At 41.3% G+C, this 23,708-nt stretch overlaps 1 protein-coding gene and 1 long non-coding RNA gene across 2 annotated transcripts; one reads left to right on the top strand and one right to left on the bottom strand.

The window, feature by feature from the left end:
• Window positions 1–533: 533 nt before the first annotated feature.
• On the bottom strand, window positions 534–20,313 carry LOC148057562 (uncharacterized). The gene is made up of 3 exons (XR_015700095.1): window positions 20,098–20,313; window positions 19,284–19,355; window positions 534–1,049 (listed from the first exon to the last, which is right to left on the bottom strand). It is a non-coding gene; the product is annotated as an uncharacterized LOC148057562 (long non-coding RNA).
• Window positions 4,223–7,749, top strand: NEUROD6 (neuronal differentiation 6). Its single transcript, XM_009471765.2, has 2 exons — window positions 4,223–4,408; window positions 5,823–7,749. Exon 2 carries the CDS (start codon window positions 5,844–5,846, stop codon window positions 6,855–6,857), a length of 1,014 nt encoding a protein of 337 aa, XP_009470040.1. The 5' UTR covers window positions 4,223–4,408; window positions 5,823–5,843; the 3' UTR covers window positions 6,858–7,749.
• Window positions 20,314–23,708: the final 3,395 nt, after the last annotated feature.

The following is a 23,708-nucleotide window of genomic DNA, read 5'->3' as shown; positions in this document are numbered from 1 at the left end:
ATAATATTTTGCAGCATTAGCAGACGGGTTAAAATCATGTTTTCAGACTGAACCAAATCCTCTTGAGCTAACATAGGTTATTTCTCTGAAGCTGGGGGTCCTTATTAGTGTCTTCTTTAATCTCTCCTGGGAGAAGGACATATATTACTGAACATCATCTTAGTGCTGGTGGGAGAGGGCTTAGCCAACTTGATGGGAACAGCAGGTTCCCCTCACAAAGCAGTCCATAGTCTATGGCAGCATACTGGGGACGCAGAGAGGCAGAAAAGGGCTGGGTCGCCCCTGGACAGGGACGCACATCACTTCAGTCCCATAGCGTGCTAGTTGCACACAGGATAGGTAGCTGGCAAACAACATGTATATGGCACATTGGTCTGGTTCCTCCCCCAGCAGCTCCTTCTGCAGGGACACAGTCCTGCCTTCACCAGAGGGTCCCAGTTCTGACCAGTCTGAAACTCACTGGGGCTGGCTGACCAGAGTCCCTGCCCAAGACATCATCCTCTTTTGCCCTACTTTTGTAATAAAAAAGAAGAAACAACCCAAAACCAACAAAAACCCCCAACCAAACAAAAGACAAAAAAACCCAAAAAACCCAACAAGAAACCCCAAACAGGTATTCCTACCTCCTCCTGAGCTGTGAACTCAGCAGGAGACTGAAGCTGGGAGCCACTGTCTTTCATACTGTCACCCATGTATTCGCCCCTTGCAGTCTGGCTTTGCGATTTAAGATGCACTAGACAGATTTTCCCCCAGTCTCGCTCCCAAGGCAGCAGATGCACCTGCCAAGGGAAGCTGAGAGTCCAACCCCGCTGCAGGCATACAGTCAGGGTCTGGCGTAGACACCAAACGCTGGAGCCTGCCCAGAGGCGAGCGGGTTTTGGAGGAGGTATTTCTGGTCCTCCCCAGGTTTTTGGGCTGTGCACGTGGGTGCTGTGGCAGGAAGGCAAACTCACGCCAGGTCATGAGTGAGGAAGAGGGAGTTTGGCATTGCAGGATTGTCGCCATGGCTTTATACACGCGAGGAGCAGAATTGCTGTGACGTTTAGTACCTACATTAGAAACATGAGGAAACAAAGAAAAGAAAAAGATTTAGCTAACTCCCCCTTCTGAACAGTCCCTCACTGCCCACAAGGTCCCATCGCTATCAGTGAATGACCCAGACTACCACACACCAAATTGGTCCTGAGCAAACATTACTAGACTTCCTTAGTTCTGATGCGGTTCTCCTGTTTCAGCAAAACCTGAGAGATATGGGCCAGTTGGGAGAGGACAATGAAAAAATTTTTAAAAAGGAAAACAAAAAGAGAAAAAAAGAAAAGAGTAGAGCCATTCCCTGGGGATCTGATGATAGTGTATTGAAGTTACTGGCAGGACTCCCATTGATTGCAGTGCAGTTTGGGTCAGTCCCCCTGATGCACCATGGAGGTTCTGCAGTCCTTTGAACTCAATATTATTTCAGTGAATCTATTAATGTTTGGCTGTGTTAAATGTATTATAATAGTATTGCATTTGAAATAGAGTCACTTATAATTCAAAACTATACAGCCTGGGCACAGGAAAAAAAAAATTGTGGTATGTGTTCAATAACATATTTGGTGCTGTGCAGCCATTCTATAGAGTGCGTTTAACTGTGTTCTGTGTATTATTCTTAACATGCATTCACAGTAGACAGCAAAGCAGCAGTTACGGGGTATGCTGTGAATGCATATTAACAGCAGTACACATTTGCATATCATGGATCCATAATACAAAATGTGTAGTAAAATCCTTATGAAAAGTTATTATGCATGCACAGTAGAGGCTTTTTAAACCTTGATATCTCAGCTATTTTGTTTCTCCACTATTTATTTGAAAATATTAAAAAGGTCAAATGATGGATTAAGAATCTGCAAAAATGTAATGTTACTACTACAGAGGGAATCCTTCAACACAAACTAATTCATTTATTTTGTTTTTAGTAGCAGTATAAAAGCCATTCAAAAATGCATTTTCCAATAACATTTGAGTAGTTTAAAAAAACCCACCTACTTTAACAATAAAAAAGGACAGAGAAAATATTTTTATAAAAGTGTATTTTGGAGGCTGGGTGATATAACTGGAAATTTTGATGGTACTTCCCTTAACACAGAGCCACTACAATGTCAACCTTTCCTTCAATTTCTTGTAGTATTTTTAGTATGCATTGAAACAGGGTTTGGTTCCTCAGGACTTTGCATATTTAGATTATCGTGCATTGTATAATACTCTGAATATGCAAAATCCTTGAAAAGGTTGACAACCCTTAGGACCTTCCACAATATAAATCTTAATACATAAATTCCTATTGAGAATAATGGGATTCTACCCTCTCCTCTATTACACAGATTGTAATATTTGGGATAAAATGAAATTAATGTTATGAATAGTACAGTTCTTGTTTGTTTTGAACAGTTGCCACTTAAGTTTTAACATCTTTGTCACTTCAAATACATTTGCCTTAAAAATAAAAACTAAGAAAACCAAAGAGGCCTGAGCTCCATAAAGAATGAATGACCCGATGTGTCTCACTTCTGTAAAAAAAAAAATTAAAAAAAAAATACAAAGTTTGGGGAGAGGGCTTTTTTTTTTTTTAATGAAAGGATCTAAAATCATTGAGTGCATACACAGAGGTACATAACATGCTGTCCCCACGCACACATGTTGTTCTGCTGCTGCCTTATTTTTTGTTCCCCTCTCTAATAAAAAAATGCCCGAACATATTTAAATGAAACTTTGTGAAAACAAAATAATTGGATTGGGGCTGAGAACATTAATGCCAAGCTTGGGCCCAATGTGAATTAAAGCAGATGAGTTATAAACCCTTCAAAAACAGGATTTATAATGGAAACGCTGACACAGACCCATAACAATAGCAGCTCTGCCAGGAATTATTTTAATACTAAAAGCATACTCAGTCGCTCAGGTTTTTAAAATACAGATTACTTAGTCACTAAAAAGCAGTGATACGTGATAATAATGAAAGCAAACTTAAAAAAAAAAATGTTTCTAAGATGACACGTCATTCCCCCTGTAACTCTCTTGATACCACTTATATGTGACATGCCACTCCTTAAATAAAAGCCCCACAAACCCCAAACACACTAAGGTGGAGTTTGCCATAAGCTCCATGGCAAGGCTGAGCCGAGAGGCTTTGTCAGCTTCATTTAACAGTTTCTTGCCTGTGGAAAGAGACAAAAGGGTTAAGGGAGGATGAGCAGGGAGTACAGGAGGGGCAGCTGACAGGAGAAACAAGGGCATGAAGAAAGGCGCAGCCAGGGCGGCTAATGGAAGGGCAGGGGGAAGATTTTAGGAGGAGGAAGAACACGTTTCCAAAGGAAAGAACTCAGTTTTTAAAAGAGATTTTAGGGAAGCGTTCGCTAAAAGGCCAGGCAGGTGGAGAAAATTTGGCAGGGAGGGAAACCCTCTGAGCATCCCGAGTTATGCTGGCGAGTGCGTCGCCCCACCGGGAGCAGATGCGCCCCGGTCACATCGCATCGCACCGGGGGCGGGATAAGGACGAGCAAGCGCACCTCTCTGGGGCTGCGCGGCAAGCCACGCATTTAAGAGAAAAGGCACCATGTGTTAAAGCTTCATGTTGTACGTCCAGTTTCCCCACAAATGCCTCTTTTCTTTTGGGAATGTCAAAACCCACCAAGGGACGTGAGGGGAGGATTTCTTGGAGCTGGCAGGAGGTTTGTTCCTGTTATCCTGCACTCTGGGGCAACACACTGCACTCAAAAAAACCCCACACCCCAAAAATCGCTCCCAGCAGCATCACACAAAAACTACTTCTTGTGACCGGTGTTACTTCCCCATTCCTGCCTTTCCTTCCTCGTGTGTTTTTTTTCCTGGGTACCAGGTGCACCGGGGGGATTCAGACCAATACAAGACAGCACTTTCCATATAAACAATACCGTATTAACAACCACAGGACAGCTGTACCTGTAGGCAGGGATAGCACCAAATGTTGGCACGTCTATCTGTGCAGCTAGGCTGCTAAAAAGAAGCAGCTCCAGTGGAAATGCACCTACTGTATGTGAAATGCTGGTGCAGATTTTTTTCAGTTTTTTTTTTTTTTTTTTTTTCTATTAGTCTAACCTTCTGTGTTGATACATGAATGCTGGTACCCACTTAGAGGGATGCCAGATGATCAGTGCAGAATGAAGGTCCCAGGAGAAAGGCTCACGTGGTTTTCTCTGCCCCGTGACGTCACTAGCAGATGGCATGGGTACCAGCTCTGGCAGTTGGCATCAATGTCACTTTTTAGAGATCAATGAGATAGTGCAGATACACACAGATCTAGACTCCAGGAGACGATGCGACATTCAGACTGAAAAGATTTGGAAGGCAAAAAATGAAAACTGATTGTTGAATGAAATAAAAAGCTAAGGTAATACAAATAAAGATATATTTCAGTTGGTGCTGGGTGTGCATGCAAGTGTTTAAAGATACAGTATCATTGTCTTGTATTTTATGTATGCTATTTACTGTCTAATAACTCCTCCTAACATTTTATTCTTCTGATGCAATTGCATACTTTCACTGGTGTTATGTAATATTGCAAGTGTGTAGACAATACTGATGGAGTTAGTCTTTGACTGGGGTTTTTGTTTAGTTTTGTTCTATTAAAAAAAGTCCCTGCATTCGTTTTGTTTCTCTCTTTGAGGACCGCGGGGTCCAAGCTTTTGCTGCTCCCAATCTGCAAACAAAAGCAAAATAATTGGGAAAAGGAAATTATTTTCCTATTCCAGGCTGGATTCTGAGCACACGTGCAAAATTGCAGTCAGAATCTACAGACCGCTCCTGTCAGCTACGAGCTGGAGGGAGACGTCTGAGCCTCGCAGAACATAAACACTGCTATAGCGTGCAGGGAATTTTTCACCTCCCCCCCACCACAATTGATGGGGGAGAAAAAAAAAAAGGAGGAAAGAAAAAGAGAAAAAGAAAATAAGTTGATTCTAACTAAATAGATAATATCATTTAGAATTTTTACGGGGAAAAAGAAAAAAAGGTAGGGGGATTTTATTTCCTAACTCTAATCTGAATACGTTTAAGTTAGATCATTCTGATTTTTGTCTTAATATGAAATAAGTAATATGTGATTTTCATACAAATCATTAGAAAGAATTCTTCTTTTTTAATTATGTTACTAGCTGAGTGAGCTGGGGGGGATGTTCCATTAATTTTTTTTTCTCACCCACTCTAACTTACTAGAGTTTAATATCTTGATTCATAAGGAAAGAAACGTGGAGGGGAAAAAAAAAAAAACCTTTGAAATATAAGTCAAAAAGTGATTTTAAAAATATTTAACCATCAGTTAATAGAGATATGGCACTTTTCAATTTTAAGATTGCTCTCGCTCTCCTCATTTTTTCACCCAGGGGAATTTGGATTAATGAAATTTCTGTATTGCTTTATCATGTTTTGCATTTCTTTGAATTCCACGGTGGTGAGGGTTCGAAGGGCTTGTTTAAAAATAAGATAAATGAGCAGGAAGCTAATCGTACATTTTAAATATTGATTTACTCTATACTTATCTGTGAGAAACGTGGCTTTTTAGTTGCAAGATCCTGAATGTTTTGAGTGATTTTAAAATTCTGGACAGCTTTTATTTTTCAAAAAACAAGCATTTGCAACTGGCATTTTATGCAAAAAAAATATAGATTGTGCGTTTATATATACACACACACACATATACAGAGAGCGTGCATACAGATGTACAAAAGGTTCATGAGGATGTGTGTGTGTAAGTCAGAAAACTTTAAAAATGGAAATATTTAAATATTGTGCTGGCATTCTTTCAGGTAACTTAAGATTATAGAACCATGTTAACACTACCGTTTGATGAGTCTGTTGTAATGCCAGAATCCCAGATGTGCAGAAAGTTTTCCAGAGAAACTGATGACCAAAAGCAAATGAAGAACCCAGAAAGCTTTTCGAAGCAGATCGTGCTCCGAGGAAAGAATATTAAAAGATCTCCTGGAGAAGATACAGAAAAAGAGGAGGAGGAGGAAGAGAGAGAAGAGGAAGATGAGAATGGCTTGCCTAGGCGAAGGGGCCTTCGGAAAAAAAAGACGAGCAAGATAAGGATGGAAAGGATCAAATTCAGGCGACAAGAAGCCAACGCTAGAGAGAGGAACCGGATGCACGGCCTTAACGACGCCCTGGACAATTTAAGGAAAGTGGTCCCTTGTTACTCTAAAACACAAAAACTGTCCAAAATAGAAACTTTAAGACTAGCCAAGAACTACATTTGGGCTCTTTCTGAAATCCTGCGAATTGGCAAGAGACCTGACCTTCTCACTTTCGTCCAAAACTTGTGCAAGGGTCTGTCCCAGCCAACTACAAACTTGGTGGCGGGATGCCTGCAGCTGAATGCCAGAAGTTTCCTGATGGGCCAGGCGGGTGAAGGCGCCCATCACACCCGCTCGCCCTACTCCACCTTCTACCCTCCCTACCACAGCCCCGAGCTCGGCACCCCCCCGGGGCACGGGACTCTCGACAACTCCAAGTCCATGAAACCCTACAATTACTGCAGCGCTTACGAGTCCTTCTATGAAAGCACTTCCCCCGAGTGTGCCAGCCCACAGTTTGAAGGTCCCTTAAGTCCTCCCCCAATTAACTATAATGGGATATTTTCCCTGAAGCAAGAAGAAAGCTTGGACTATGGCAAAAATTACAATTACGGCATGCATTACTGTGCAGTGCCACCCAGGGGTCCCCTTGGGCAGAGCTCTATGTTCAGGTTGCCTACAGAGAGCCACTTCCCTTACGACTTACATCTGCGCAGCCAGTCTCTCACCATGCAAGATGAATTAAATGCAGTTTTTCATAATTAATGAGGAAAATGAAAATAAACAGTGGTCATTCACCTCCCCATCTAATTAAGAGCAAGCAGATGCTTGGGCACTGCGTAATTGGCACAACTCTATTTAACGTGTTTACTAGTTCCTAAAGTGTGTTTCAACTATTGTGGGGATTTTCTATGTATTAATAAACCCTTTTTCCGATAAGTATTTTTCCTTTCGTTTTTTTGTCTGTAAACACTGTGAGATTTTGTTTCTTCTCAGAGGTTATTCCCCCCCTCCTTTTTTTTTCTTTTTATTTCCCTATTTGCTTGATTCGTTGAGCAGTGTGTCTGAACAATATCGCTGAAATAAAATCATACACACTGTGTAAAGTCAATGTCTATTTTGATTGTACAGTAATTATACAAATGCATGTTATTGAAATCAGATTAATTGAAATTATGTATTTATAATTGGTAGAAAATATATATTATGTATTTGAGGAGAACTGGATTAAAATATTCAGAACTTTAAAGAAATTATCTCAGAACTGAGATGGGCTTGCAATATGCAGAGGTGAGAGTGCAGCAATATTGAAAGCTATGCAAAAAAACAACAAAAAAAGCAAACAAAAAACAAAACAGTTTTTTCGGTTGTTATTTTTGGGTAAGCTAAGGAAAACCAGTGATTGTCACTGAGATTATTCAGCCTGACCTTTAGAGTGTTGCTGACAGGGGGCACATGCTAATATTTTAGAAGATGTTGTCAATATTTTGCCTCAGTTATTTTGACCATATATAATCAGCACTTTTTTTTGTATTATTCTGACTTCAGATGTAAAGGTTTGTTATAACAATGTATAACTGTGGTTTCTCACTACGTACTTTAAATGCAATTAAACATAGATGTTTCCACTTTTAAAATACATCTATTAGCTGTGATACTGTATTTTGCCTGATACTTATTATTTCACAGTATACAGCTGCCTTTGGTCTTGCCTACACAGCTTTCTTCCCCACACCCCCGTAGTGCTTGAGCCTGGAGATGGAAATCATGAATTATCAGGGCGAACCTCGTGCTATTTTCAGAAGGATGTACTGGCGACACAGCAAAAGCAGACCCAAAATATCACAGAAACAGCTGCGTGCTAAATGAAACACAGGTTAGAGGAAGAAGGTAACTTTAGAGCTCAACAAAATGCCAAATTTCACACAGGAAAGGGCCCTGAGCAGGCATGCAGGCCACTAGCTGCCCCTCCAGCTCTGGCTTGTGGAAGGTGCAGGAGCACAGGAAGCGTAAAAACCCTAGAGCGAAGGACTCCCTGAACGTCACTAAACTTAGTCTTGGCTGCTAAACAGCACCAGTAAACTATATATGCGTCTGCAACTCACATTAGTTCAGCTGTTACAGTGGTCTGCACAGCCCCTCACACCTTGACAGAGTTGAGCTCAGCTTAGCCTCAGTCATTTTCTAACCACTCAGAGCTATTTCTTGATAAGCTACACGAGTGATAAAAAGAATGAATAATTCAGCTAAAAACCAACAGCCTTTAGATGTGCGAGTGAGCAAGACGTCTTGATTTTGAGAGATAAATAGAAGCTACCTGACAAGCATTCACCTGAACTACCAAAATGCTATGCTGTGAATGAACAGGGAATCATTTTTTTAAAAAAAAAACTATACAAAGAGTGCAAATTCCACCTGCAAGTTAAAGACCCCTGGCTGAATCACAGTCTGGGTTGCAGTTTGTTAATGACACATCAGCCTCAGACCCTCGCTTGAGTATGCAGCTTGACAAAGAGGGGACGGGTCAGTTTTTCCTGATAATTTACCTAATTTCACAAGCCGGACTTGTAAACAGTCTGCTCCGTCAAACAGTGCAGCTCCTTCAGGACAACAGCAGCCTGACATTCATACCTTCTAAATAAGACCAGGCTACCCCAACTGCTGGAGAGGGGTAACAAGTCCCAGAGTTTGGATCAGGGTCTAAATGCTTCCAAGCTTGCGGCGGGGGTGGGGTGAACATGGGTTTTTGCTCAACCAACATCCTCTCTAGACACAAATATCAGGCCCAAAATAGAGCCTTTTGAAGCAGAGTCTTGAGCCATGGTTCAGGGGGTTTCACTCAGGATTATCCCACCTTTCATCAGAGTCAGGAACTGCAGAAGGTACAGGCGGCCGTTTTCTGCCTTGGATGAAAGGCGATTGTGATGACTGTCAGCTCAAAAGCATCCTCAGGTGTTTTGCACTGACTATAGGAGGGGTTTGGGGAAAGAGAAGAGGGTAAAATAGATTGCTTTTGGTGTTATTCAGAATTAGCTGATATTCAGCAAAGCATGGAAAGGTGACAGGAGACAGCAGAAGGGGGAAGAAGCCAGTCAAGGAAGAGAAAGTACAAAGTCCTGAGCACAGATTCGCACGAAGAGACACTGAGATACACTAATATATCACAAGGAGCTATAGGCAAGTGGGCCCAGAAATAGGGGATCCTTCGAAGTGGGGGGGAGATGCCTTCCCACTGAGCACTAGCAGCAAACTTATCTAACCAAGTTTTGTAAGAGAACCCTCCTCCAGGAGGCTGAAAGTTAGCCGAGCACCTCAGAGCAGCGTTGCTGCACCAGGGAAGGGTGCGTTTGCATAAGTTGAGAGCGAAGCGGGGAGGCAGCTGTGAAGTCCTGCACCAAGGGAAGGAAATGCCTGCCGCAATACATTCAGCAGGCACCCGAGGGGTGTTAAGACTTCAGGCTCTGCAATCTGGGGGTCTCCAGCTCTGTGGCCCTATATTAACTCAATAACTCATGGGCCAGTTCCAGTTTCCCCTTCTGGCAGCAGAAGCAAAGGGAAAGGGGAAAAAAAAAAAAATATCCCTGCCAGTTCGGATCTTTCTCGCTCACTCCACGACAGATGGGGAGGCAATTCACAGCCAGATTCCCCCTCTGGTAGCTCAAGGCGGGCACCACGCTTGCTCAGGGCATTGCAAATTGGAAAGCCAGTCCAGAATAAATAATGGAGCAAGTCATAGAAAAATATTGAGACAGCATAAAAATACCCAACGTTCCCTGTCTAGGAGGGTATGGATTATTTAGAGATATAGAGATAGGGATTCCCTTGAGAGTAGGCTCTCTCACATACCTTCTCTTTCACGCACACGACAAACATTTCTGTGCTCCTTTGCTGACCAGTCATAGAACATAAGGTGCTCCAAGCTCTGACATGATTTATAAAAGCCTTTGGAGTCACCTTATTTCAGGGAACAAATCCGAGTGTCGAGAAAGTTCTGGTGTTTTAAACTCACAGGAATAAAAGCCAGTGGGTTTCTTTACCCATAATCTCCACTTTATAAGGTTTGTCTCCTTTCAACCCCATTTGTACAGCAAAACAAAGCTGCTCATTTCTGCCTGCCTTGTTCTCATCTTAACTGCCTTCACTTCCTTGAGGACAGAAATATGTAAAATAGCAACTGCTCCAGAAAAATTAGGTGAGAAGTTTCTATTCTCCCCTGTCCTCTAGCATAAGAGTAATGAAGCCTTCTGTCAATTTTAGAGGTGGGAACCCCAAAGCTGGCAGAAGAAAAGCTATTTCATACGTGGTTTTGTTACACAGTGGAACCCTTTGCCATTTATTATTTCCCAGAGTAACATTTTAGTGTGATTTTTAAAAAGCACTGTATGTTTTTATGGTATCAGAAATGCGCTAATTACTTAAGAATAGCTGTACTGGTTCAGATTAAACATTCATTTAACCTAATATCCTGTTTCCAACATGAGGGCATAAAAAAAGATGTCCAAAGATGTCAGAACAGGGTGAGGAAAATAAATATTTGTTTTACTAATAAAAATGCTGAAAAAGAAACTAAACATCATGTTCCAGGATTTCAGCCAGCCCTGCTGAAGACAGGGATGTGCCTGAATTGGAAGAGGGGTGGGAGGCATGACAGCTTACTGCAGGGCTTGCACCCTTTCCTCTGCACCACTGGGCTCACCAGTAATCACCGAATAGGATGGACTGGGTAGTGCTAGGCTGTACCTCTGAACTCTGTCTCAAAAAAAAAAAACTCATCAGGAGTAAAATTTAAAACCAGTAGCCCCAGCCCTGCAGTCCTACAAATCCCAGTGCGACCACAAAGAGAGAGGGAGGGGTAACCACTGCTTTGCCAGAGCTCAGAGGAGATCTCAAAGCTCCTCTGCGTTGCAGTAGGAATACGCTCATTTTAGGACACATCCTGGCTGTGCTCCCTTTGGGACTGTCTGCATTCTTTCACTTCATAGCTATCTGCACAAAGATTTTTAAAATGTATGGAGACTGCACAGGCACAAACGTGACGGCAGGTTTTTTCCATACTAGCAATTCCCTCTCCCATTTTTAGCCCTACTTTACTCTTCTCTTCTCCCCTTTGCCTGTAGGGCTCTCAAATGGCAGCAAATTAAGTGAAATGCCATCAATAAAGATGAATGAAATCCCAGTGAAACACATGACGGAATCTTTCCTTGCAAAAGCAAATAATATTTGTCTAAATTAAAAAGTAGCTGCATGGTTTTGTTTTTCAGATTGTGAATCTAGCTTAACTCAAGCCTGTGGTTATATTTTATGGTCCATAGACAAGGTCAAAGCAGGTTTAATCCTGGTACCAAAATCCTACAGCTTTTGATGTACACGTAGCAGAGATGGTACTGCTTTAGGCTGAATTATCATGAAAGCAGTTCCCCTTATAAAATTTCAGCAATTTCCAAATTAAAAGCAAAAACAAACAAACAAAAAAACAAACAAAAAAAACCACTCCTCAATAATCTGGCTGTGGGTCTGACCCAGAGCTGAACCATGGCAGCAGGTTGCGATTTTGCTCTGGAGAGACACAGATCAGCGTGGCGAACAGCTGGCACCGTGCCACTGCAGAATCTCAAGGGCAGACCTGTCGTGTCTCACTGATACAAATCTAACTACCGTACACAGGGCTGCCATGCAGAATCGCACTCCCAAGCCCTCTCCGCTGCACAATCAGACCTGAGCGAGTCATCTCACAAAATTCTTGCACATTACGCCAAGAGGATGGCCTATTTTCTTGCAGAGCCTTCCCTCTTACCCCAGAGGATGTGCAAGAATGAGCTAGGAAAAGGGAAAGGAGAGCCAAATTCACAGGCAAAAAAGCTCTTGGGGAAAAAAAAAATGTTTCTTTTTTTTAATGCCTGCATTGTGGAGTCCCTGTGACTCGCAACTGGCTTTGAATTGGCATCACCCACAAAGGTCGTTACAGAGTTGTAAAAAGGTTTCCTCCTCTTTCTCCCCAAAACACTTTCTCTCTTGGCTGTTTTCCTTTGTCACTAGCTCCTTAGACTTCCACATTTATCCCTGTAACTGCGCTACTTGCACTATTTAATTCTATGACACTATATATGTAGAACATACCATACAGAAACAAGACAGATCTAGCTGTAGCTGAAATTCTGAACTACTTCAGGTGGTTAAAAAAAAAAATAAAATGGGAACAGAAAATCAACCTTTATGATTTATTATTTTTCTAGGATATTCAGTGTATCCCTGTCCCCACCCCAGCCTAGTGAACATTGTACTTTCTGATATTCTGGGGTTTTTTGGGGTGGTTTTTTTTGGTTGGTTTGTTTTTTTGTTTTTTTGTTTTTTTTTTTTTCATTTCTGTAGAACATTACTAAGCAGGTTTGGGTTTTATTCCTTTTTTTTTTTTAATTGGAGTTGATTAATATGTGAAATAATATTTTTCAAACTGATGAAATTTCCTGGTCTATAAGTATACCCACATGTAAAAGGTTATAAATTCTGAAGTGCTTGGACATTCTGTTTGCAAATGAAAATGATAATAATCAACTGACTTGGAGGTCCTTGTACAGAGAGACAAACCAGGATAAATCAGCGATTATAACATAAATTTTGTACTCCTGAAAGCAGGAACGTGAGGGCTTGGGTCTGCTCTTGTTCCATGGGAGTTCAGCAGATACCAGATTGGATTCTAAATCACATGGGAAGCTAAACGTAGCCTTATCCACTACGTTATTTATTTACAGCCACATGAGCAGATGCATAATGCTTAGATGCAACTGAAATGACATTTCTGTTGGGCAGACAGCTTGCAAACAAAGAAACTATGATGGGATCTTCCTCAGAATGCAGGGGGAAGCCCACATGAATAATAGTGGATATTTGCCCCGCACCAGGAGAAGCGCACGTGGGAAAGAAAAGCATTGTCCAGACACCGAGAACAGCAGAAGTAGGACTCCTGCTAATTTTAATAATTAAGCAATTGAGATTCCATCCCCAAATTCTGAGGGAGAGTCCATGTCAGTCACAAATCCCTTTCCCTCTGGATTTACAAAGAGAGCTGTTCTTGTGCTTGGCATCTTTGTCTTGATAACAGGCATTACTTTAGAAAGGTAAATATATTTCCCACAATAGATACAATAACCATTTTGGTTCACTTCAGACCCATCTGTGTACATACGGAGGCACGCCTATGCCCACTGGGACACAGATTTTGCGGGTCCTCATCAGAAAGTGGGGAAATCATTTGACTGAATGCATGTAGTTATACTAATTTTGATGCCAAAAAGGCACAAAATTTAGGAGTGTGATAAGACAGTGAGTGAATAGCCAGTCAGTTTATCCAGCCACCAGTTTCCAGGTGCTTAGCTACACAGACTTTCAGCCCATGGATTCATACTAGTCATAACCATGATGTTCCCTCAACTCCTAAATTTTGTATATTCTTACTCTTTCTACACACCCACTTTTTCCCTTATTCAATAAAATACTAGAAGCTTAGCTAAAAGGATAACCCTGTCCCCATGCCTCATCTCACACTCCTTTTTTAAGAGAGGTTTAAGATAACCAAACCCAGAAATCAGAATGACAAATGTTGCAACCACAGCAACACAGCCCCAACATAACATGTAACACAGGACGTGAATAAATGCCACCAGAAGCATGACCACAGCTTTCCTAGCGGACAGAGTAGTTCAGTGCAGGATGCACCACAGCACCCAGTGGAAACACAGGTAATGGAGCACATGGCTTCTGTGGGGGAAAAAGCAACTTTGTTGTCACAACAAATTCAGATAATTACCTCCTCAGAGACAGGTACGTTAAACGTGAGCTGGGGTGCCAATGTGTTTTGCCTGGACAGCAAGTGTGTCCCAGCTACAACTCTGTCTATCCCCATTTTGAATGACGCAGTTGCTTTGCACAGCAGGTCATCTACCCCATAACAGTTACTTCAGCCTTCATGCTGGATTAACAGGCGCTTCACAACAGCTGAGCCTGCAAAAGATGCCCTAGAGGAGATATGTTGCTGTACAATACATCCACATCTTACTTAATCACGGGTTCCCCGTACCCTCAGGTACTCACACAGATGTCAGTGCGTTCTGTAAGATGGTGACTCTGCCATGAGTAATGGCCTCTACCACAGGCACAGCCTTATGGAAAAGCTCTTCAGTGGTTCATTTAAGCTGTGCCTAGTGGCCTCCATGAGAGTCTAACAGTACAAGCTGCCTGAGTGTAATATCTCACTCTTACTGCGGTCATTTTCCCTATACTCTTTTTCCTATCCATGTGTTGAGATGTGCCCTCCCTTCAAGTTCCGCACTGTTCTGGGCAAAAATGACACTAGCAGTGTCAGTATTAATATACTAAATATGTACCATCATCCTTTTCCTTCTTACAGTCACCAATGAGATGTCTGGGAAGTAACTCCTCCTCCAAAAAGGATAAGTTATTGGCAAGGAAGGACCGCACACAAGGAGGGATAACGCCTGTGCTCAGATATCCTAGTTCAGTGTTATACCTGCCCCTTCTCTCCTGCAGGCCAGTATGTGTGAAGATAGCAGCAGACAATACAGAATCTTTGCTTAGTTGACTCATTTCACCTGTGATTTACCACAGCTCCTGCATCATGCATAGGTAATCTGGTCTCCAGGTCACTCAATTGTTATGTCACATTTTACTTTGAAATATCTAGAGAATTATTAAATAAACTCAGTCTGAAATGATAATCCAGCATTGATTTTTTTAAAGAAAAACATCCTCAGATTTGTTCCTAAATGTATTTAAATCTTACCAGTGAACATGATGCTGGTTATTAAAAAGTAATTCTGGAGAAATTAGCTTGCAGCTACAAAATTAATATAATTCATTTATTACTTGCAGCCACAAATCAAAATGCTGTTAACACTGCTGCATGCAATTTAATATGCACAGTAAGTTTCCATATGGCTTCAATTTTAGGTTCCCTGGTCACTATAGAGGCTCATTTGCAGAATGGTCTGTAGGCACGTGAAGTCAGCTTGTGCTTACTGGCAGAAAAGCTGTTCTAGATGGTTCCTACATAGACACAACAGTCCAAACAGGTCCAAAACCACTAACACTATTCAGGATTATCATATTCTCCATGAGACTGAGGATTATCTACATGCATTCACAGAAATACAGATATAACCAGTGGTTATAAAAAATGCATCCATAGTCAGACTGCTATTACCAGTTCAGCCTCCTGACCATGAAGGCACATTTTTTGAAAGCACTGAGCATCCAATACCTCTTTTGGAGCCAACAGGACCAAAACATAACAAGACGATGCAACATCAGCATTGACTACAAAGCTTAAAAACAACCAAAGAGCCTAAATTTTGACAGTGACATATAGGGTGGCAGTTAGCGAAGTACTGCTGAGTTTTTGCGTAACATACCCGGAGTTGTGCATACACTGTGATTAATTTGAACACATCAACTAGATAAAGGCAGTGTGTTGCACATACATTTCATTTTCAACAGGCTTGTTGCAGAACCTTGTCATGTCTGAATGAGCGACAGTGCTTGTTCAAAGTTGCCTCTCTCTTACTTTCTTCAAGCACTAAGACCACAACAAACTCCAGCAACACCAGGCTCATCATTGCCTAACAAAGCCCACTGAAGAGTGATTACAGTGGATTTATGCCCCTAGATTCAAGTCCAATTGATCGACTGCCTGATTAGAGCAAGAGGGATAAACTGAGCCCTTTCCAAATCAGAGCAGGCCACAAACTCTGGCATCCCATGCCACAGCTCTAGTCACTAGACTGCAAACCCACACAGGTCACAGCAATACTCATTCCATCCCTCTTCCCCCTCCTCCAAAAAACCCATCCAATGAAGTCTTTCTCATAACCAAGATATTTCAAAGCATTTTTGCTTTGTTGGAAGTTTTCTGATCAGCTTTGTTAATAAAATTGTCAGAGATTCCCAGCATGTTTTCTCTGTTGCTTCAAACAGGCAACTGGCATCAGCTGTGGCATGGCGGTCAGCATCAGGTCAACAGCAAATAAGGCCAAAATCGTAGGCACAGAATTATCTTTTTTTCATTAACAGCTCTTGCGATTGAACCCTTGCCACTTGTTCCATAAGTCAGCAGCTGGTTTGGTTCAGCACTGTTCAGCTGTGCCTGGGTTCCACTTATAGCTGGGAAACCACATTAAGCACTGCCCCAGTCACATCCAAACTCAGAAGAAGAGGGCATGGGGTGGGGCAAAAAAAGAGCCTTTCACATCCTGAGACGACAGTACACCAAGTAAACAGCCTGAAAGCACCTAACAAAGGCATGAACACCAACCAAAATTAGGAAGTCAGGCTTACCAAGTATCCAACCGGGCTAGTCAGAAAGAATAAGAAGGGCGGGGTCTTGATGATTTTTATTTATCAGAGACACCTTTGAGGCATCATTAGCTGTTGGTTGTTCAGAGTGGTTGATATCAACACAGCACCTCACCTGGAAAACATCTTTTCCAGATCTCTCCTGGGCGGCAAAGGCATCAGCATGCCATTGCAGCCCAGCTAACCACAGATGGGAAAAACCATCAGAGATCAAAGAACTAACAATGTTGAAGCCCTGATTCTGAAGAGGTTCAGTGAAACAAGTCTGTGATCTAACCTCTTCTAGGATTTCAGGTTATTTTGACTAATTTCTAACTGATGCTTTTGGGACAACCCCAGGCTAAATTACTGTGAAAGAAGGGAGACAGATGGATGGAAGAACAATAGAAGCAGGCAGCCTATTATATCTTAAATCCTACTCTTTCTAGCACTCCTGACATCAATAAGTCCTGTCCACCAGAAGGGCATCGTGATGGAAAGTGGGCTCACAGAAATATTTCCCTGCATTTACACAATGATTTCCTGAGATGGGAGGGAGCGGGGGAGCTGCCTTCTTTATTTTAGTACTGTCAACTGTTAGTACAGAGAGTCTCTCTCTGGTGTGTTATGTTCTCGTGAGCTGGCAGACCTGTTGGGAATATAATGAGGTCTGTGCATGCACCTCCTGGTGTGATGTTTAAAAACTCCATTTCTAACAACTTATTCCTCAGATGCTCTCCTGATTTTCTTGAGGCATAAGGACCAGTTGACTATGCAAATGAAAGAAGAGAATGTAGGAAATGAGTTAGACACAAAGGGAGTTGCTGGCAAATGCCATTGCTTCCTCAGGGCATAATGGTAAGAGACAGCTGCTACTGCCAGCCCAGAAGCAGTAGCTGAGGGGGTTAGCACAGCTCCGTTGAAAATCTTTAGTCTGATGAATAACTAGGCAGAGGCTGCCTATGCTTACGAGGCAGGACCCCCAAACCAAGATCTTTCATTCTTGCTCTGCTGTTCCCTGTTATCATCCACTGTAAATGCACACAAGAGTGATATGAGATGATTTTTGTAGCAGTTTGTGAGTTTATTGTCTGAAAGCCCTTTGTAACAGGAGGGGCAAGACAGGAAATTGACTGTGAGTACATGAGAAGCATTGTCCTTTGTAACTTCTAAAGATGTTATTGTAAGAATACAGTGACTATTTTTGCAGCAAGATGTTAATTTTCTAGATCAAACATTTTGATATATCAACCACCTCCATGACTGTAGAATAAATAATTCCACAAATATTTAATCACTGTACATGATACTATGGTTTTATTTTTAACTTTCATTATGGAGTGATTCCCTCAAGTAATTATCACGGCAATCGTAACCAATACATGTATTTTGTTGTTCTGCCCAATAAATGGTAGCAGAGTACTGTAACTGATTGCATACATAAATATTTTAGGACTTTGTGCTTCTTAAGTTGTTTGGAAATACTTATGGTAACCAGTAAATACTGATACTTTCGCCTCCAAAAGAATCTGTCACTTGGAGATCTGGCACGATGCTTAGAGTACCACTTCATGGAAAAAATAACACAAATGTTTATTGGTAGTATTAAAGGAAATGCTTGGTATTTTTCAGCTCTGAGCAGAATAGCTGTCTGGAGTGCCACATGTTATGATCACCACACAAAGACAGAATAAAAATCCTTCCACAGGGGAACACCTTAATTTCAAACAAGGGAGAAACCAAACCTCTCCATACTAAATGATTTAAAAGCATATAATATCTAAAAAAAATGGACACTTGTGCACTTTTCCTGGAAGGATGGAGCAACTGATACTCTCTTTGGGTGTTTTAGAAAGTAAGTGGTAAGCAAAAAGCACATTTCCTGATTCTTCGCTCTTCCCTCAGCACTTCCCAGGAATTGTGATAAATCTCAGCCGAGGTTATGCGTGCTCACGAACAGAAGGCTAGGTCCCTATGGCAAGATTTTGCCCTCGTTTACACCAGCAAAACCCCTTTAAACACATTGGATTTACTCAGGTATTAATGAGGACAAGCATGAAAACTGCATTAAAGTCAGCCAAAGTTCAACATACTCCACACTTCTACTCAGCAACAGATAGAAACACCCTGCTCTTATAGCATTCCCCCTTTTTATTTTCCCTCTCCCCCAAAGCACTTCACAGTTGTCAGTTGGCACCATTACTATTGCTACATGCATGAGAATAACCAAGATGAAACGGTTGCCCAAAGAAGTCACGAAGTGAGCAGAAGCCCAGTGATGCACCTCCTGAACTGAGCTGAACCCAGATTCCTTAAATCAGATTTCAGACATATAACTGAGCTACCTTGGCTTAATGGCTGCCATGCATCAGCTGAGCCCCAGTGAAAATAGTTTAATTTAGTGTGTGCTACCCTACATTTGCAACAGCTCAGCTGCTACACAGGAACTCATTAAGCTATGGTAACTTGCTCAAGTGTCTGAGATTTCAATCTGATGCTTTACCCAGTGGCCCACATAACTGCCCAAATCATGCTCTCTGCCTCCATGCCAATAAACATCCCAAGCCCATCTTTCACAAAGTAAGAATGTGCCCAAGAAAATAAGCTCAGTACAATTTTCCAGTGAGATGCTTCAGAAGAATATTTGTTCTGTTAAGGAGAGAGCCCTCAAGGACACTTTCATTTCTTCTCTCCCTGACCTAGATCTGGACAGAGATCTCTGCAATTCAAATAAACTCCATAGACAGTACTGGGATTATCTTCACGTCCTGTCTTTATCTTCTATTTCATATACAATGTTTCCTTCTTCAGCCCACCAACAAGGATTACGCTATTCATTCCTCTTACCTTAGCTATGGTAATTTCTTATGATCTCCCCAAGACCTACTTATCTAGGACACTTCAAGCAACTGCTTTTTCCTAGGGGAGAAAAGAAAAAAAAAATTAAAAATCAGCCATATAACCCTATTTTCATTAAACTTTACTGACTCTTCCTTCATTTAAAAATCCAGTTCCAAACTGTCTCTATCCTTCTCTCTCCTCTCTAAACCATCTGTTCATCTATTGTCTACCAGAAATGTAGTGCAGGAAACTTCACTTCAGCTGGTGCTGTGTGAAATGCGCATCCTGATCCTTTAGCTGTATCCCTCTTTTTGGAAAGAGGGCTCCTATTCATTCTTGCTTGCTACCTTAATCTCTTTTCTGGGGTATTATAAATGTATCATTTAACACTATTAAACTTTTTAGGATTCAGATCACATTAAAATGTTATGCAAAATTAAATTATATTTCATTGTCTTACATGGATTTCTTGTTATTTTGCAACCTGTAACATCTACCAAGAGAAATATCTGCAAGGACAATTAAATTATATTAAATGCAGAGCAAAAGTGAATATGGCTATACTCCTGACCCAGTGTAGCTCAGTATCTCAAGTTTTCTAAGTCACTAGTTTAAACCTTAGGGCAAGTGTTATCTCACTATTATGTCTACAGGTCAACAAAATTAGATTGAGCCAAGGAATTTTGGGTATCTATAAAATTGTTGTGATAAGATTTGCAATTTTGCATGAAAGAGCAAGTCAACTTATACAACCACAAAGTCATATTTTGGAGGCGGTAAATGCAGGAAGAGCAGTTACTGTCTGATGCCACAAACTTACCAATGCAGCTCAAGAAAAAAGCAGGCTAGTCCTCTCCCATCTGACAATGATATTATCATAGCAATTTCAAGAGGTAAACATGATTCCAACTCTGTGCTGTAGCACAAAAGCCTTGAATACTCGTGAGTTACCCCTGAACGTACCACAATGCTTTCCCTAGACCTATGACTCCTGAACTCACAAGCAATCAAAGTCAGGCTTAGCTTTAGGAGTACCTCCCAGGGCTGACTGCTAGGCTGTACTAGCACAAGGTCTTCTAAGAAATACAATTTCCTGGCTGAGGGAAGAAGTAGGAAAAGGAGGATTGCTGTAGTTGTTTTCACCTGGTTGGGCTGAGACCTTGCTGCTTGCTCAGCCCAGCCCCAGCAGCTGTGAAATAACAGGACCCTAAAGGAGCCGTTGCCATTACCATTCTTCACTTGTTCTCTCAGCTCTCTGAGGGGACACCTCTTATTACTTCTGTCTATGAGGCGATGTCATGGATTTAAGGGTCAGCCTGTCCATTAGGGCATCATGCAATCTCTCTGCTATCCTACAGGAGAGCCAGGAGACAGCTGTCAACAGTCTCAAGCTGGGCAGCAATGGTCAGGGAAGGGCTGGCCTCAGGCTTGCTTGATATAGACACCAAACGGCCTTCCCTGGTGGCAATTTGTTCAGATCATTGGCAGGTTTTAAATCTGTGTATTTGCAGCAAAACCTCTGGGAAAAGACAATGAAAATTTTGTTCTTTGGCATCTCCATGAGGGAATCAGTACTTCAGCTCAATCAGTAGCTACTAGAGTGATAAAGGAAATCAGATGCGAATCCGTTTCAGTGAGGGGGAAAGGGTATCTGTCCCTGAGTGCTTATGTCTAGATTCTGTGCCAGGAGCAGAAAAGCAAACAAATGAAAACAAACATGTTTTATGATTAAAAAAATGGCAAATAGGGAATGTTCCCCGAAACTAAGAAGAACAGAATAGTTCAGTACACTAAAAAATTGCTGGAGACAAAACCAAATGCTGGGATTTTGCATTTTCCCAGAGCTAGGAAGAAAGTAACTAGTTCATAAATTCCATCAGGAGCTTGGGGATTTTTGATGTAATGAGTTTTACAGTTTCAGAGGAGACTGCTTTGCTAATAATTATGTAACAGTAATTAAATCTGAAAAAGGCTGTACTCTAACTATGTTGATTTATTGCAGCTCCAACAAAGTACTCCTAGAGTGTGCTTTGGAGCGTGCACCTCCTCCCTCCAGTTTTCTTTAAATTCTCACAGAGCACTGGGTCACAGATGGTCTGAGATGCGATATTTTCCCTATTAAATTCCTAATAATCTTTTTCCGAGGCTGAGTCATGGAAGCCTGGGGATTTCTCATTTTAATTAGAAGGTTTAAGGAGCTAACTCTGTTTGAAATTTCCTCCTAGGAGATATGGGTGCAGGTGATCCCATTCAGAAGAATGACACAATATCAAGGCCAACATCTCATTTCCATATTAGATTACAGCTAGTTTGGCATAACTCCTGATCTGGATGCTGATGATATGCTGCCTGAGCAGGAGGCACGAACTTTTACCATTTGAAAACAGGATTATTTTAGGATTATGTCTGAAGACATTTTAGGCTTTAGCTGGATGTTTCCTACCCTACCACAATGCTCCATCACCCTGTGTAGAAACCATTTAGAAATGTGAATTATTTATTAGTCTGTTTGAAGCAATAAGTCTATATCATTTGGAAAGCAGTGCTGTTAAGGATGCTGATACAAAGAGATTTACCTTATTGTCCAAAGGACTGATCCTCACGGTATTTAAGATATTAGTGTTTCAGACAGATTTTGTCTGCAAATATTATAAGCTATATAAACAGAGCATTCACCCGGCAAAATGTTTTATGTACGGCTTTAGCATTTGCAGTACGCAAAGAGCAGCCTCCCACCCCTGCCATCCAAAGGAGGTTATTCTTAGGCACTCATAGCTGAGTTTGATCATTTGTAAGAATGCCTGTTGTTTAAGAGTTAGTCTGGTGTACTATTCACATGTCCCCTGATAGTCTATTGTGAAAAAAACCCCTGCTTCTTAGAAGACAGCTGTTGAAGTTTCGTCAGCCTACACTGTACAGCCAATTCCTGTGCTTTACGAAAATAACGAGCATTTTTATTCTTCCAGTGTGGCATGCAGTTGTCAAGAAGTCAGATAAGACATTATTTGCCTTTTATAACACTAGGTAGCTTCTCAGTTTTCGAAAGACAGAAGTGACTGTATTTTGGGAAAGTAAAAAATTTCACCCACTCCACGCTGAACTATTTAAACATGCTAAAAATAAGATTTTATTGGAAGTAGTACTGCAGCACATAGACTTGGCTGTGAATAGAAGAAATAACCTTTTCCACATTAAATCCTGCCAGTTGTGCCATCTCCATGCATGGGTTTTGATAAGCCTGAAGTTTTAACTTTGTTATGCATTTTAAAAATACTCTGCATGTAATTGTTCAAAAGCTTAAGTTGTCATAAATTGTTTAAAAGGTTTGATTTCTAGATATAATCCATCCATTTTTATATGCAATTTTTGTGCCTTTTGTTGCTAAAATGCTCTAAAGATTTGAGGTTTAATTTAATGGCAGGTATTTCTTTTATGCATCACAGAAACAAAAAACAAAGGCACAGAATAGTGCTTTAGACTGTTTTCCAAAAATCAGATCCATCCTTACTGTCATATCACAGTCTGCAGATGCCCCACAAATAGGGTTACCCTCAGTAAAGTGCTACGTCACTTGAGAAAGAGGAAGAAGCCATACTAGTAACGAGTAAGAAAAGCCAATCCTTGCCTGGGATATAGCAAGAAAGAAGAATTTGACCCAGCCCTAGATTACACGTAATGTTTTGTGTATGAAACATCAATGTGTGAACTGCAAAACCAGCCATTCTTCAGAATGCCCATGAGCCTGGCCGATGCTGTGAGAATTGGCTGGATTTGGCCACTTGCTTCATGATGCCTTTTGTGAAGCCCAGGAAGGATGTGGCTAGCGGTAGCTGCCTTGCCAAGGCACTCACATGGAAGCAGGTTGGCCTCTGTGCTGTATGTTTATAACATCGTTTCTTGTAATAAGAAGGGAAGTACACACAGCACTATAATTGTGTGGAAAATCCAGTCGTGTTAATTTCTCCAAAACTGATGTAGGGAAAAGCAAGTACTGCTTTTCAGGCCCCATTCACTTAACGGTTGAGATGCAAAATGAGCTCCTCAGTGAAGGGTCAGCAGAAAGCGCAGGCAATGACAACTTTTTCCAAACTGACCAGACTTCCAGCTCTGTTCTCACCCTTGGAGGCCCAAAATAGGAAAACACAAGGAAAGGTAGATTTAGTCTGTAAAGCAAAGAGTTAAAATGGTAGATGAAATCAGGTTCTGTAATGAGTTAAAGGGAAAATGTCTCCGAGTTCTGATTAATGACCAGGGACACCTAGAGCTGCTTTGCCTGTCTCAGCAGTACATGACTGGTGCAGCAGGGTAATGTCTAATAACTAATCTTTGACACTAGAATTAAGTCATTTTGCAAGAAAGCAGGTCATTAGAAGCTAAATTGAATTATAAGTAATACTATCTCTATGGAGGATTGTAAATTAATTGGTTTTT

The sequence above is a fragment of the Nipponia nippon genome, unplaced genomic scaffold (assembly GCF_047370975.1).
Source record: "Nipponia nippon isolate SJK-2023a ecotype South Korea unplaced genomic scaffold, ASM4737097v1 scaffold_1, whole genome shotgun sequence".
NCBI lineage: Eukaryota > Metazoa > Chordata > Aves > Pelecaniformes > Threskiornithidae > Nipponia > Nipponia nippon.
Note: the sequence above shows the minus strand (reverse complement) of the source record. Positions and strands in the feature narration are given on the sequence as shown.

Excerpts from the sequence above, each read along its gene's own strand:
- NEUROD6 (XM_009471765.2), top strand. The coding sequence starts at position 5,844 with ATGTTAACACTACCGTTTGATGAGTCTGTTGTAATGCCAGAATCCCAG.